Genomic DNA, 15,663 nt, shown 5'->3' on the forward strand with positions numbered 1-15,663 from the left:
TCTATCCTGACATTTTTTTCTTCTTCCTAGAACTTACACCTGCCATGTTAGCAATCCTCACTAGAATGTGACCTCATAAAGGCAGGGACTCTTCTGTTTCACTGCACCATCTGTACCTAGTACAAAAAATAAGAATTCAAAGACCTAGTATACTTTACCTTACCTGTACAAATGTCTATTTAACTGCTTCCTTAATACACACATACTCATAAAGTGGTATCTACTAACAAGGCATTGTGCAGAAAGAAAAAACTTAAAATGGAGTGTGTGAAAGATAAGGAAAGAGAGGATACTACACAGACCAATCATAACATAACCAGACTCTAAGTGCCTTAAGCCACGCCCCCCCAATTTTCTGTAACTAGAGAAAACACAAACGCAATGTTTCTGTTAATGTGCTACATCTCCACAGCACCTTTTGGTCAGAGACATAAATAGCACATGAGCTGGTGGTTCACAGCATGCCCTGTAAAAAGGTTTTACCTACATTCGTATATACTAAAACGCATACATAGTTTTGAAAAAATATACCAGGATGATTTACAACTACTTTTTACTACCACTTAAAGAAATTCTAGGATGATGCTCTATTATGAAGTTATGATTTTTTTCCCCTTGTAAAATTAATTTTCCTGATCCAAAGATTCAGAGATTGAGGGAAACAAGAAAAGAAGTATTAGTGGGCAAAGGAAATCAGTGGTGATTTTCAAAGATGGGCCCAAAATTGCTACTCAGGCAGCCACATGTAAGCATATATATTATTTCAAATTAAAAACAAATGTCCATCACTGCTAAAATTCTCTAGGTAGTTTAAATATTGTTAAAAGAAACAAGGAGTACAAAAGGCACAGGGAATTTAAATGCTCCTACTCCTTCAGTGCTCACTAACTTGATGACATGGGAAACTTACCTCAACTTCATCACTTTCATTTATATCTTTATTATAACCTACAGGTGGTGGGAATCTCACATCATGGAATGGAATCTGCCTCTCTGGCTGCCAGCTGCAAATAAGCAAACACAATTATTTAACAAGCTTGTTGGTTTAATAGAAACAATGACCATGATGCCATCAACTTTGGTTAAATGTGACCCTCTGCTTTTCCAATTTAATGAAGCAAATGCTTTAAAACTGTCAGTGTTTTGCTGAGTGGGGCAAAAGGGCAAAAAAGATACATCTCAACAAAGTCTGCATGCAGCACAGGAGCCTTGTACTTCTATTTGGAATATTTCTTTAAACACAACAGATCAACATTACAATTTTCCAAACAAGTTTTTTCTTTTCATTAATTACAACCTCTAAAAGTTCTAAATGTAAGGTCACAACAGCAATTTCCTTTGATGCTTAAATTAAATATGTTAGTATTAGTAAATGTTAGTAATACCATCACCATACTTCTACTTGCAAAAGAATTTTAACCACATTCCAATTACCACAGAAACTGGTACTAAATGCCATCTAATTCCCAAGCAAAATGGGGCAGTCAGCACACTAGCAATTCAGAACTCACTTTTCCCTATTTAAATTTTAGATCCCACGATGTGGCCAATTCTTGCCATGGATAGCTGGCGGCTGATCAGTATGGTGGGGCCTGATGGGGTCTCCTAAACCACAGAAACCCAATGGAGACAGCCTATAGAAGTTCAGTAAGTTGCCTATGTTTTTCTTTAAATGATATGGAACAATTTTGGAAAACACCAAATTATTCTTTTATATTCACAATGATATAAAACACTAAAAGACAAACTTAAAAACAAAACAAAACAAAACACTGGAGGATTCACCTGCTAGAGCAGTCGTTTCTGGTTTTTGTTTTGTTTTGCTTTTTTTACTAAAGAGCTTTCTTAGTAAAATCCTACTGAGAAAAATACAATTTTTTTTTTTTAAAAAAAGAAGAGCCATTATTTAAGACAGGAGGATAGTTAATTAAGTCAGAATGTGTGGAAATTTGATGAAGACCTATATTAGACTGAGCCCTTTAACTAGTATTATACATACTTGAAAACTATAAAACAAAAAAATTATCTTTACCTCAGGGAAGCCTTTTTCAACTTACTGAAAACCAATGACTTTTAACATATTACAAATCATTGCTAAATTTGATTTGTAAAGCAAGTATAATACATGATATAATTTTCTTGGTTCCTAGGATATTTTTCCTGTTGATCTCCAGAGACAGTGGAAGGGAGAGAGGAGGAAGATAGAGAAACATCCACATGAGAGAGACACATCAGTTGGCTGCCTCTCGCACCCTACTGGGGCTGGGAAATTGCAACTGAGGTGCATGTCCTTGACTGGGAATCGAACCTGAGAGCCTTTGGTCCACAGGCCAGAGCTCTAAACACTGAGGCAAACCTGCCAGGGTAAAAAAATCAAATTCTTTATTCAAAATATATGAACTAGGGAAGGTTAAAAAAAATACATGTAAAAACAATTTTGTATTACAGTAATAGGAGGTTATGATTGAAAAGAAGGGTAAATATAGTCCAAAGTTCCATAAAATATTAGTTGTTTTTCTGTTTAAAATAAAACAAAGGTGCCTCGTTAGCGCAGTAGGTAGCGCATCAGTCTCATAAAATAAAACAAAAAGGGGCAAAGAGCCTAAGCTGGTTTGGCTCAGTGGTAGAGCATCGGTCTGCGGACCGAAAGGTCCCAGGTTCGATTCTGGTCAAGGGCATGTACATCGGTTGTGAGCACATCCCCAGTAGGGGGTGTGCAAGAGGCAGCTCGTGGATGTTTCTCTCTCATAGATGTTTCTAGCTCTCTATCTCTCTCCCTTCCTCTCTGTAAAAAATCAATAAAACATATATATATATATATATTTTTTTAAAGGGGGGGCAGCAAAGAGACTACTTTGGTAGGGACCTAGCAAGTCCTGGTGATGTGCTTACATACAGCGTTGACTCTAAAACATACTCTATGAATTCAAGGAAAAACAGTTTATTTCAAATTCCAGAGATGGCAGGTAGTTTGAAGAGAAATTTTTATAGAGCTATAATACATAAGAGAAGTAGTAGGTCCAAAGATATAATAATTTTAAGTTTATAGTAGAAATTTGATTGAAAACAAGAGAAATGATCCAATAAATCAGTGTGTAAACTAATTCTTAAATGCAGAAGAAATGACTATTTGCTTAATACTCTATATCAGTGGTCGGCAAACTCATTAGTCAATAGAGCCAAAATATCAACAGTATGATTAGAATTTCTTTTGAGAGCCAAATTTTTTAAACTTAAACTTCTTTTAACATCACTTCTTCAAAATAGACTCGCCCAGGCTGTAGTATTTTGTGGAAGAGCCACACTCAAGGTGCCAAAGAGCCGCATGTGGCTCACGAGCCGCAGTTTGCCAACCACAGCTCTAGATTAAAGACTATAGGAGAAACTAAGAGTGGCAAATAAAGATAACTCTCCTTTTATGGGAAACAGTGTGTAATTAGTGATTGGAGCAAGGAGTAAGAGTATAATTATGTGAAAAAAATTACTTTCCAAGTTATCAAAGATTCCTCCATTAGAGGTGTGATGCTATTATTTCGTGTATAACAATCGATACCAGAAATAGCAGAAATGCAGATTCTAGAACATTTGGCTCTATGTATACAAATAAAGGTATTCTAATTTGGACTGAAATTATTAGTCTAGAACTAAGAACAGAGTCCGATACACTAAATCCTTTTCTCTCTGTCCCCCTAAATGTGTTTTAGGGATCAGAGAATACTACTTTGCCCCGTTGATAACTAAAAAAAATATGTGAACAATCTAATTACAGTACGTCTGGGCCAGATATTATATTTTAACAGACTTATTGAGATATATAATTAACATATTATATAATCCATCCACTTAAGTGCATGTACAATGTAATGGTTTTAAGTATAGTCACAGATATGTGCAACCATTACCAGTCAATTTTAGAACATTTTCATCATCTCAGTAAGAAATCCTATACTCTAGCTGTGGCTCCCTATCGCCCCAAGTGCTAAGCAACTACTAATCTATTTCTTCTCTCTGTAAATGTGTAATTTTCTTTTGAAATACTATTTTTTTAAGATATATTTTATTGATTTTTTACAGAGAGGAAGGGAGAGAGCTAGAAACGTCGATGAGAAACATCGACCAGCTGCCTCTTGCACACCCCCCACCGGGGATGTGCCCGTAACCAATGTACATGCCCTTGACCGGAATCGAACCTTGGACCTTTCAGTCCGCAAACCGACGCTCTACCGCTGAGCCAAACCGGTTTCGGCTTTCTTTTGAAGTACTATTAATTCTCTTGGTATATAAAAACCAAAATGTTATTATTGTTGACTATACTTCAGTAAAATCCTAATATCATGACCATGTCTACACTACAGTAAAGGAGTTTGTATGTACTTTAGAATCTTGGATGGCTACTCTGAAAACAGCCTTTAATAGCAATAAAAAATCTTAGTAAACATAGATACAACAGACTGACAGTTGTCAGATGGGAAGAGGTAAGGGGGGCTGAGTGAAAAGGATGAAGGAATTAAGCAGTATAAATTGGTAGTTACAGAATAGTCACAGAGATGTGGATTACAGCATAGGGAATATAGTCAACAGTGTCATAATGACTATGTGTAGGTGCTTGGGCACTCTGAAAAGTGCAGGATTTTTCTGGCCACTTTTCTGTACATTTGAAATTGATACAGAATAACACTGAATGTAAAATGTAATTGAAAACAAGTTTTAAGCAAGAGACTGGTCTCCCCAAATAAAATAGCATCTACATTACTGATACTTTTGTATAGATAATATTCCTAGACCTATAAATATGATGTTTACTCATCCAGCAGAAGAAAGCAGAAAAGATCAGTTACCACTATTGTTGAATATAAATACTAGTATATGTAACAAGTAAAAAATAAGTTAAGGGGTAAACATGATTATATCGAATAAAATATACTAGAAAACTAAAACCACTAATTTTAGATTTAATGTTACAAAACTCACATCAATTTTACCAATACCTGTGAATCCATTAATTTTCATCTTTTAACAATACAAATATTCCTATCCAAACTCTCAGTTATTAATAGAGAAGGATCTGGTTTCTTTCTTCACATTCAAGGAAACTGAGATGTAAGGATCAAGATTACACAAAAGGAATTTCTGAGGTCATTAGTGGGAACAGTTTTTCCATTGGTTTAATACTGAATTGTTCAGGAACTTCCTGGTCAGTAACACGAAGATCCATTCCTGAAAAACACTCAAACTAGACTTGAATTTTTTAATGAGGAGTAAAAGGAATAATTAGCATAAAATATTAAAGACCTGAACACTAAAATTACATCAAGACACTTACTTGTTTTCAAATGCAACTGTTATTGAATCTTCATGAACGTCCTTTACAAAGGCCTGTAAAAACAAACAGTTAAATTACCTTCTAAACTTGAAGATCTTTTGTTTTTAAATTTCACAGATACAAAAAAAAAAATTACACCAATACCAAATATTTTATGTTTAAGAATAAAATGGAGCTTGGCTGGTGTGGCTCAGTGGTTGAGCACTGACCCATGAACCAAGAGGTTTCCAGTTCAATTCCCAGTCAGGGCATGTGCAGGGGCTATGGGCTTGATCCCCAGTGGGGAGGGGGGATGCAAGAGACAGCCCATCGATGTTTTTCTCTCATTGATATTTCTATCTCTCAATCCCTCTTTCTTCCTCTCTAAAATCAATACATATTTTTAAAAGAATAAAATGGAGATTTAAATGAAAGTTTGTTCATTTTATGAGAATAACTCATTCATGAATCACATCTATATGTGCTAGGCCCTGGGACTATTGATTAGTTAAAACAAAACATGAAAAAACTACTCCAGAGTTCAGCATCTAATAGGAGAGGTAGTGAGTACAAAGCTGGAGGTATACTTTAGACTACAATTATTGGAAACTATAAAATTTGTTCCAGAGCCCTTAGCACAGCTGTTGTAACATATCTTTTCTCCTTAATAAAATGTTAGTATCTATACTAATAATAGAGGAATATGCAAATTGTCCAGGACACCGTCACAGTAACGACCGAACAACAGGCTGTGTGGGGCGACCAGGCAAGCAGGAATATTAGTGAGGGACTACCAAACAACTGAACAGCAGGCTGCGTGGGGCGACCAGGCCAGCAGGGGGGTTAGTGAGGGACGACCAAACAACTGAACAGCAGGCTGCGTGGGCGACCAAACCAGAAGGGGGGTTAGTGAGGGATGACTGAACAGCAGCCTGTGTGGGGCGACCAGGCTGGCAGGGGGGAGTTGAGGGCAACCATGCTGGCAGTGGGGGGTAGTTGGGAGCAACCAAGGTGGCAGAGGGGGGCAGCTGGGGGTGAGCACTTCGGGAGGAGGAGGAGGGTGCAGTAAGGGACGATCAGGCCAGCGGGAGTGGGGCAGTTGGGGGTGACTAGGCTGGCAGGGGGGGCAGTTAGGGGCAATCAGGCTGGCAGGCAGGTGAGCAGTTAGAAGCCAGCAGTCCCAGATTGTGTGAGGGACTGGGCCTAAACTGTCAGTTGGACATCCCCCAAGGGGTCCCGGATTGAAAAGGGTGCTGGCTGGGCTGAGTGAATGCAGTCACATTTAGTTATTACTGTACTAGAATCCCGGTGAATTTCATGTACCGGGCTTCTAGTACAGTAATAACTAAACGTAACTGCAAACCTATATATACACAAGTATACCAAATTTTCTTTAACAATATACTTCTAATACCACTAAAATGCCCTATTACTAGAGTTTAATTAAATTCTCAATCTCATATGTACTTGGAGAAAAATATAGTAATATAAAGCACAAAGGTTTAACTCTTTAAAATCTGATACAATTGCTACCATGTTTCCCCGAAAATAAGGCATCCTCCGAAAATAAGACCTAGCGCATGGAAAGATAAGACATCCCCTGAAAATAAGACCTAGCGCAACTTTGGGAGAAAAAATTAATATAAGAAACTGTCTTATTTTCGGGGAAACAGGGTAGTAACCTGCAGAAAGTAATAGCTAATTATGGGGAATTAATCAGTATGCTGTCCATAATTCTATAAAATGACATAAAAAAGTAACAGCTAATTCATTATTAAGAATTTGTTAATCAGCATGCTGTCCGTAATTCTGTGAAATTAAGTTTTTTAACAGGGGTGGAATGTTTTGTTTTTGTTTTCTGACAAGTAAAGGAGGACAAACCACAAAGAAACCCAAGGAGCTTTATATCTTAATTTATTTTATAATGGCTTGAGAGATTTAAGCTTCTTACTCAAACTTATTCTGTACTTTTCTCTTCCGTAGTTTTTCCCTACCTGCAAAGATCATGGCCAAATTCCTCTGGCTGTAAAAGTCCTTTCAGGACCTGGCCCCACTGCTTATCTCTCCAAGCTTCATCTTTCACATCCTTGGAGGTTGTGACCCAGCAGTGCTAAACTCCTTGGGCTTCTCTTTGTAAATGCTGTTTCTTCTTTCCAATTGTCCTTCCTGTCTTTTAACTTAGCTACTTCCTAATGGTCTTTTAGGTTTCAGTTCAGATCTCACCTTGTATTACAAAAACCCTGAAGACTAATCTAAATTCTGTCTTCTTCATTCTTATACATCCTATGCTTATCACTTCTATAAACACATCCCATTTATTACTACTGCCCATTTTCCCACTGACAGCAAACTTCATGGGGGTTAGGGCACAGGTCTTGAGTGACTACCAAAAACTGTATGAGGGCCACTGCCTAAGGGTTTCCTATGCTAACTTTGGAGGAAAAGTATGTGTGTTAGAGGGAAAGTGTGTAGATGGGTTGATCAGGAAGACACACAAGAAGATAAGGTTCCTATTGAGTTTTAAAAGGAAGAATTAGCACAACAAAAGGGAGTGGAGGTTAGGGAGGCACAGGCCTAAGGGGCAGCAGGAACAAAGGCTTAGAATTGGAGAAATGGGTGTGGTAGAAGGGCCACTGCTTCTGTCTGAAGCTTTATGTTTGCATATTTTGGCAGCATAGTTGACTTTTGAACAACATGGGTTTGAATTGCATGGGTCCACTTACACATGGAATTTTTTTCCCAATAAGTACCTGTACTGTTTTTGATTCACACTGGAGACTGCAGATGTAAAGGGCCTACTATGCATTCATCTACACAATTTTATACAGCAGATTTGAGCATCCAAAGATTTTGGTATTCTCGGGGAATTCTGGATCCAATCTCCCACAAATACCAAGGGAAAACTAAGTTTTGGGGGAGTCAAAAGTTATACACAGATTTTTTTTTTTTTAATGCATGGAGGTTTGCATCCCTAACCCCAGGGTTATTCAGAAGTCAACTGTAATTAATATTAATTCCTTACTGTATATTAGATGCTGAAAATGTTAACACCTTTAGTAAGGTAAGAGAACTTTATTACTGCTGGATGAAAAACTGTTGCCATTAAATCAGGTGTCTTTCCAATACTATTGCCATTGTGTAAAACTGTGCCATCCACCTTAGCAGCCACTGGTCATATGTGACTTTCTATATTTAAATTAATTACAATGAAATAAAATTAAAAATCATCCAAAACCGGTTTGGCTCAGTGGATAGAGCGTCGGCCTGTGGACTGAGAGGTCCCGGGTTCGATTCCGGTCAAGGGGCATGTACCTTGGTTGCAGGCACATCCCCAGTGGGTGGTGTGAAGGAGGCAGCTGATTGATGTTTCTCTCTCATCGATGTTTCTAACTCTCTATCCCTCTCCCTCTCTGTAAAAAAAATAATAATAATAAATAAAAAAATAAAAAAATAAAAATCAATAAAATATATTTTTATATAAAAAAAATTAAAAATCAGTCTCCTGCTCATACTTGCCACATTTCAATTGCTCAATAGCCACACATGGCTTAGTGCCTACTGTAGGGGACAAAGTAAATAGAAACTATTTCTTTTATTGAATAAAGTTCCACTGGACAATACTGATTTAAAACATTTACATATGTTGAGGATTGTTTTCAAAACCACCTTAAAAGCACTCTGAAATCCATTATTTCATTGCTATATATATTTCTTTCTATTTGCTAAAAAGATATTGCACAGTTTAATCAGATTCATTCACCACATTTGTCTATTTCCTAAATCAAGCATTCCCTCAAAGGAGGAAGATGTACAACTGTTGTGACTATTTCAAACAAAACAAAACAAAACAAAAATGCTTTCAAAAGCTCTGAAAGCAATTCTTGATGTAGTGTCAGAAATGGTTTGCGTAATCATCACAGCTTACCAGGGCCACTGCCTTTGAGTTAAGGAGGCTTATCTGTATATATAGATAGATATTTGTATGATTGTTCCTTCACTGTTTGCATATTAAGTAAACACAGAAGGCATGTAACTAACTGGTTTCTTCGGCACTCACGCCAAGAACCGCCTCCTATGACTTCTAAGGCCTTTTGCTAAACTGTCACTTCCATCTTTCTGTTTCTTATTATTTCTCCAATAACCCCCCCTTTTGGCCCTGTCCTTCCCTTACCCCAACATTCATACTCTCCCTTCCCTGGTCACTTCCAGAGCACTATCATACCACCCACCAGCAACTTGGAGAACTACATTTTGCTGTAATTCCTATCTATATCAAGCAAAATTGGTGTTTGTGGAGAAAATAGTCAAGTTGGTATTTGGGGAGGGGATCTCTGAGAGGTTATCCAAGAAGGCAGATTGAATGGGTTTGAATGACTACACAAAGGGAGCTGTACTGAATGAGCTGTAAGAATCAATAAACTTAGTGGCTAAAAATTTTGCTGTGAATGATATCTAGATTCAAAATCTTGATTCTATCACATCACATAGCTGTGGAAATCTCCAAAAAGTGGTTTAGACCTTAGATTCCTCATTAATCTGCAAGTAAGGAACAGATACAGGGGAACAAAACCTGCCTTTTAATGCTGTTGGGAGTAATAAAATCACACATGTCCAGTGTCTAGCACAATGCCTGGCACAGTTATCTTCATTAATTTAGAGGTAAAGCATAGGGGAACACACTTTATAAAAGATACAGAGCCCTGACCGGTTTGGCTCATTGGATGGAGCATTGGCCTGCGATCTGAAGGGTCCCAGGTTAGGTTCCCATCAAGGGCATGTACCTTTGCTGCGGACACATCCCGCCATGTGGGGAGTGTGCAGGAGGCAGCTGATCAATGTTTCTCTCTCTCATCAATGTTTCTAACTCTCTATTCCACACCCTCCCTCTCTGTAAAAACATCAATAAAATATATTTTTAAAAGATGCAGAACCGTAAGTGCTCTTGCATTTCAGAGTTATATCTCCACAAAATCACACTTTTAAAGATTTAAATATTGAGACAGAAAAATAAATGGCTATTTCCTCAAAGATAGATAGTAAGTAGTAAAAGGTTTTTTAGACTCTGAGAAAGAAAAAAGGCGATGAAAAAATCTTTGGGGTCTGAGAAAGGTGCTAAAGTGCAGCTAAAGACAGACATAAGTTCCCCATCAAGGGGAATAAATAGGAAATCAAAAAATCTTTTTGGGATTCCCAACTTATTAGCAACTGGTCCAAAAAGACAATCACAAAAGTCATACCAAAGTATATAATGACTAGAAATCCAATTCAACTATTAAAATTTCAGAATGGATGAAACTAAGAAGAAAATCCATCCCATTTGAGTGAACTCTTACTGCCTCACTATACCTCACACCCTTTGGTTAGTAAACTATCTCACAAGTATGAATCACCAGTCACAAGAGACGTTATCATGTAGAGGAATTTCATTGAAAGCCCCTGACCACTAATAAATATTACTTCTATATTATCACTGAAGAGAGCACATACAGTGCAGTGCTCTCTTCAGTGATAATAATTCTCACTAGAAAAAAACTTAAGAGCATTATAAAATAATCCTTCAAAAGAAAACCTGTAAGAGATAGAGGATAGATAAAATATGTGATAAAATATGATTCAGCCTGGCTGATGTGGCTCAGTGGTTGGGGGCATCGACCAATAAACGAGAAGGTAACGGTTACATTTCAGGTCAGGGCACACGCATTCATACAAAGAATGACAGTGTAATATTTCAAGTTCAAGAGTGCATAAAAAGGAAACTCATACATTAGTTGAACATTTTATATGTCATGACATTTTAAATCAATAGTAAAAAATGGCCGAAACCAGTTTGGCTCAGTGGTAGAGCGTCAGTCTGTGGACTGAAAGGTCCCAGGTTCGATTCCGGTCAGGGGCATGTACATTGGTTGCGGGCACATCCCTGATGGGGGGGTGTGCAGGAGGAAGCTGGTTGATGTTTCTCTCTCATCGAGGTTTCTAGCTCTTTATCTCTCTCCCTTCCTCTCTGTAAAAAAATTAATAAAATATATTCAACTTACTTAGAGAATGCTAAGGCAGTGTTAAAACAATCCTCTCTAATAAAAGAGAAACATGCAAATTGACCATACCTTCGCTACACCCACAAAGCCACGCCCACCAGCCAATCAGGGCAAGTAGGCAGATTAACCCAACCAAGATGGTGGTTAGTTTGCATATCCAGGCCAGAGAGAAGACTGAAGACAGCATAGAAAGAAGCCAAGCACTGCAAAAGGGAGCGAAGCTGCGGAGAAGCAAACAAGCAGGGTCGGAGAGAAGAGAGGGAAGCAGGCCGGGCAGCGGAGACCGCAGCAGGAATCTTCCTGCTAGGGGCCTCTAGTAAATACAATAAAAGATTACAGTGAAGTAAAAAAAAAATGGGTAGGAAATCCAATCCAATTCATTTCTTCAAACTAAATTTCATCATTTCAGTAAGTCAGACTACCTGATCTCATATCTCATATCTGACCCTTCTAGCTAATAATAGATCTCATCTATAAAATGGGAACCACAGTACCTCAGAATGGAAGAATATTAAATAAATTAACAGAGCTAAAGCACCTAGAACAGTGCCTGGCACCTAGAAAGCTCTCAGCATCTGTTAATAGCTATCATAATCAATAAATACATTCCATAGAGGGCAGGAATCAGAAATCCAGTTATTACAACACTGAACTTTCTATTTAGTTCATTATTTGGAGGTTTTCAGAATGTTTGAGTATGAAGTTGGAAAAAACACAGTTTAAAAGGGGGAAATAACGCATCCATAAAGATACTACACATTAAAAAAAATTATTTAGACTCTCAGAAGAAAAAAATGTGGTTGAGTTGAATAATTTATTTCCTCAAAGTACAGAATATCACCAGCATGCAAAATTAGGTCTAGAGACTTCAGAGAAAACATGAATAGTGCCTTATGCAAGTTTAGTAAAACAGTGATGTCTAGCAGGTTATATAGTTGATATGACATGTTGGACCACTTTATGTCTTCAGTAAAAAAAAATAAAAAATTCCTGGATCGTAGATTTTTCCATCTTTTAGCTGCTAGCTCCATATCACTATTCACCAAATTAAAGTCTATCCTAAGATTCCAATCTTAAAAAGCTAAAATATATTAAAATATAATTTAGCAATAAGAATGTAGTTTGTTATATTTACACAATATTACTTATCACTCAGTATATAAGGTGTCCTCCAAAAATGTATATACACACTTTGAATAATTATAAAGAAGTATTTATTAAAATACATTTTTTTCAAAAATAAAGTGCGTATATATTTTTTTGAGAAGCCCTGTGATTTCAGAAAACAAAAAGGTATTGTATCTTATGTTTCCAACATACAATACTCATTTTTAGTAATTTCCATACTAGTATTCAAAACCTAGGTATCTTGGGGTGTATTAGTATATTCATATTGAAATGACATACAATCTATATTTAAAATGGAGTTAATTCATTATTCTCAATATATAACTCAGCAAAAGAAAAACCCAATAACAATAACAACAAAACCCCCACTGAACAATTTTAGGAAGATGCCCCTAGAATAAAGACTGTATTTTCAAAATTATTCATTTAGAACTGCTTTATAAAGATTTTGTGAAGTATGATGAAAGTGTCTTCATGTCTCAAATAATGTAAGGCTCTATAGGTTGTACACGTGACTATCATTTAATAAGTCAAAGAAATAGCTAAGCGTAATAGTAGTGGTTTTGACAATTAATAAGTCTAACTTCCAAATTTTTAAAAATAAACACCAGAGGGAAATATAGAAATGAGCTGTTGCAATCTTAGGGTTTAGGTTTCATGGTTCTGTTAATTCTGCATTCTGAGCTTAAGTTATTTTTTTAGAAAAAATAATTCAACTGTTGCCATATCTATCCAGTTTGTATTACAAGCTTTATAATGTGCTCACAGAAGATGAAGAACTGATCCTTATAATATGGTGGTTCTGTTAGGCAAATTAAAGTCTGAGTTCAATTATACTGAAGTTGTTTTGTTTTCAAAACCTTTTCTATCAATTTAATGAACCAGGTTCCTTTTTTTCATAAATTTAACATTTCTCCATTGTTTATTTTTTATTGGTCTTTATGTCCGTCCCATCTTTTCTGCCAATCCCACTGGACAAGCTATTTAGTTTACTTTTGTTTTACTTTTATAACTCACAACAATGAGTCCTATAAAAGTTTTAAAACTTTTTTCATTATAGAAACTATTTTTCCACCAATACAGATCATTTGATGTTTTCTTAAAAATAATCCTAACTAAATAAAACAGCAATTTCATTACACACATTTGTTCAAATTTCCCCCCAGGAAACTATGGAATAGGACAACCCATTCGTTTTATTCACCTTTAAATTAAGCAACTTAGTTAAACAAACAAACAAACAAACAAACAAAAGACAACTGGGGTTGATAGCAAAGACAAAGGTCATTTTTTAGCAGGCTTAATTCACTTTATTTTTCTTGTATAAAAACGTGGTGGCTTCTTATACTCCAATCGGTTTGCAAGCAAAATCATGGGTACAAATCATAGGTTGCTGGAAGAGAATGATAAATCCTTCAAGACCAGGATGTGCTACTTGCCCTGTATAGAAAGCAAACTCCACTACAAGACCGTTAAGAGTGGCATCCAATCTAAGCTAATAACACAGATCAGAATATTATTCAACCATTAGCTCCTGCTTATATTTATTTAATACTTAGCACCATAAATCTAGTAAGCTTATTTAATACTTAGCACCATAAATCTAGTAAGCAAAACTGCCAATCTTGGAACCAGAGAAAATTCTACACAAACTAACTAGCAGATATTATGGATCCCTAAAATAAATGCAATCAAAATTCCGACTGCAGAGTCAACAGAAACAATTTTATATTGGTGAGATTTACGAACATAAATGTTGGGTTATTTCTTCCTCCTTTACAGCAAAACGTTTTATCTTTTGCTAAAAGCATGGAACACTTTATATACTTTACTCGCTTATGAAATACATTGATTTCCAAATATCTCCATAAAATTGGTAAGCACATATATAATTGAGTCAATTGTTTATTTTCCTTCAGCCAAATCAGTCTCATTTGAAATATTTAAGTTGTTCTATAATAAATTTAAGAATCATGCTGGACAATGGCAACAGCTACTTTACATACTTCCTGCCACACACACCTTCTATTGCCAAGACTGTAGTAAGGTGAGATATTACCGGCAGAAGTTACAGGATACTGAAGAGGAAACAAGAATTTATAGATTACTAGATCTAGAGTTAGTGTCTAACAATAGATGCACTACTGATACCTCAAAATATTTTTTAAATCCTCCATTTGAAAATGTAATATATTAGTTAATTTGCAGTGGCATAACTTAAACACACACACACACACCGTAAAACCATCATGCCTATTTAAAACCTCAATAATATAATCCACTGCAACACTGCACATGCAGAGCGACAGTTAAGTATAAAACAATTATTTTTACTCATTTTTAAAAATTTCCTGTAACATTCAGTTAATTTCCTGAAGTTTCATAGCTTATATTTAGGTCTTTGGAGGGTTAACATTATGTTTTTTAAGTGGTAGAGCAGCTAATGTTTTTAGTTACTGAAGCATCTTTATTCCTGGATTTGCCCACATTTATAACGAGGTTGAGAGGCCACGAATATTCAAGATTACTAACTTCTTTAATGCATTACTTGGATATGTCAGTATTTTCCCGAAAGTTTTGGGTCTCAAAATCGCTTCCGAAACCTACAAAGAGAAGCCACTCAAAATCAGTTGCCATTGTGATTTGGTAGTGGCTGCAGCTTCTTACTACTCTTTCTTCACCTCCCTTGCCCAGAACGGCGGAGCTCTCCCAAGTCCCAATGCTGGACCGAAAAGGAGAAGCCAAAGGAGATATCAAACCCTCTGCAAGGCAGAAGGTGGCTCCACAGAAGCGCCCCCCCACCCCCTCCCGCTCCTCGGCAACTACCATCATGTCAGGGCCCGATCCCACGGAGAGAGGATCTTTAGGAAAAGAGAAATAAGCCATGCAGTCCCTTCACATCGATATCGCCCCTTCCTGCAGGGATCTCCAACCTGCAGCCAGCCAGCGCCCATCCCCAGCTCTCCCCGGCGGGGCTCAGCCCCCCAAAAGGGGTCCCTCTCCACCTGGCTCGCTTCTCGTTCTGTTCGGCGCCAGGGCCGCTCACGGGGAAGGAAGCGGAGCTCGAGGGGCTCCCTACAGGCCCCGAGTCGGGTCCTTCCCTTTCAAACAACATCCCGCCTAGAGCGTCCTGGCCCCGAGGGCGCAGCGCTAGGCAAAGAGGGCCCCAGGCCTGCCTCCCGCCCAGGCCGCCGCCGC

General features: G+C 37.3%; 1 protein-coding gene across 13 annotated transcripts in view; it reads right to left on the reverse strand.

The window, feature by feature from the left end:
* Positions 1-15,663, reverse strand: part of FMR1 (fragile X messenger ribonucleoprotein 1) — a 39,962-nt gene that overhangs the window by 23,994 nt on the left and 305 nt on the right. For all 13 annotated transcript variants that reach the window (XM_084870145.1, XM_084870146.1, XM_084870147.1 and 10 more), the window contains exons 2-3: positions 5,324-5,376; positions 911-1,004 (exon numbers count right to left, since the gene is read on the reverse strand). In XM_084870145.1, coding sequence (XP_084726271.1) covers positions 911-1,004; positions 5,324-5,376 — 147 coding nt within the window. The remainder of the gene's footprint in view (positions 1-910; positions 1,005-5,323; positions 5,377-15,663) is intronic.

The sequence above is a fragment of the Pipistrellus hanaki genome (genome assembly GCF_964339955.1).
Source record: "Pipistrellus hanaki genome assembly, chromosome: X".
Classification (NCBI taxonomy): domain Eukaryota; kingdom Metazoa; phylum Chordata; class Mammalia; order Chiroptera; family Vespertilionidae; genus Pipistrellus; species Pipistrellus hanaki.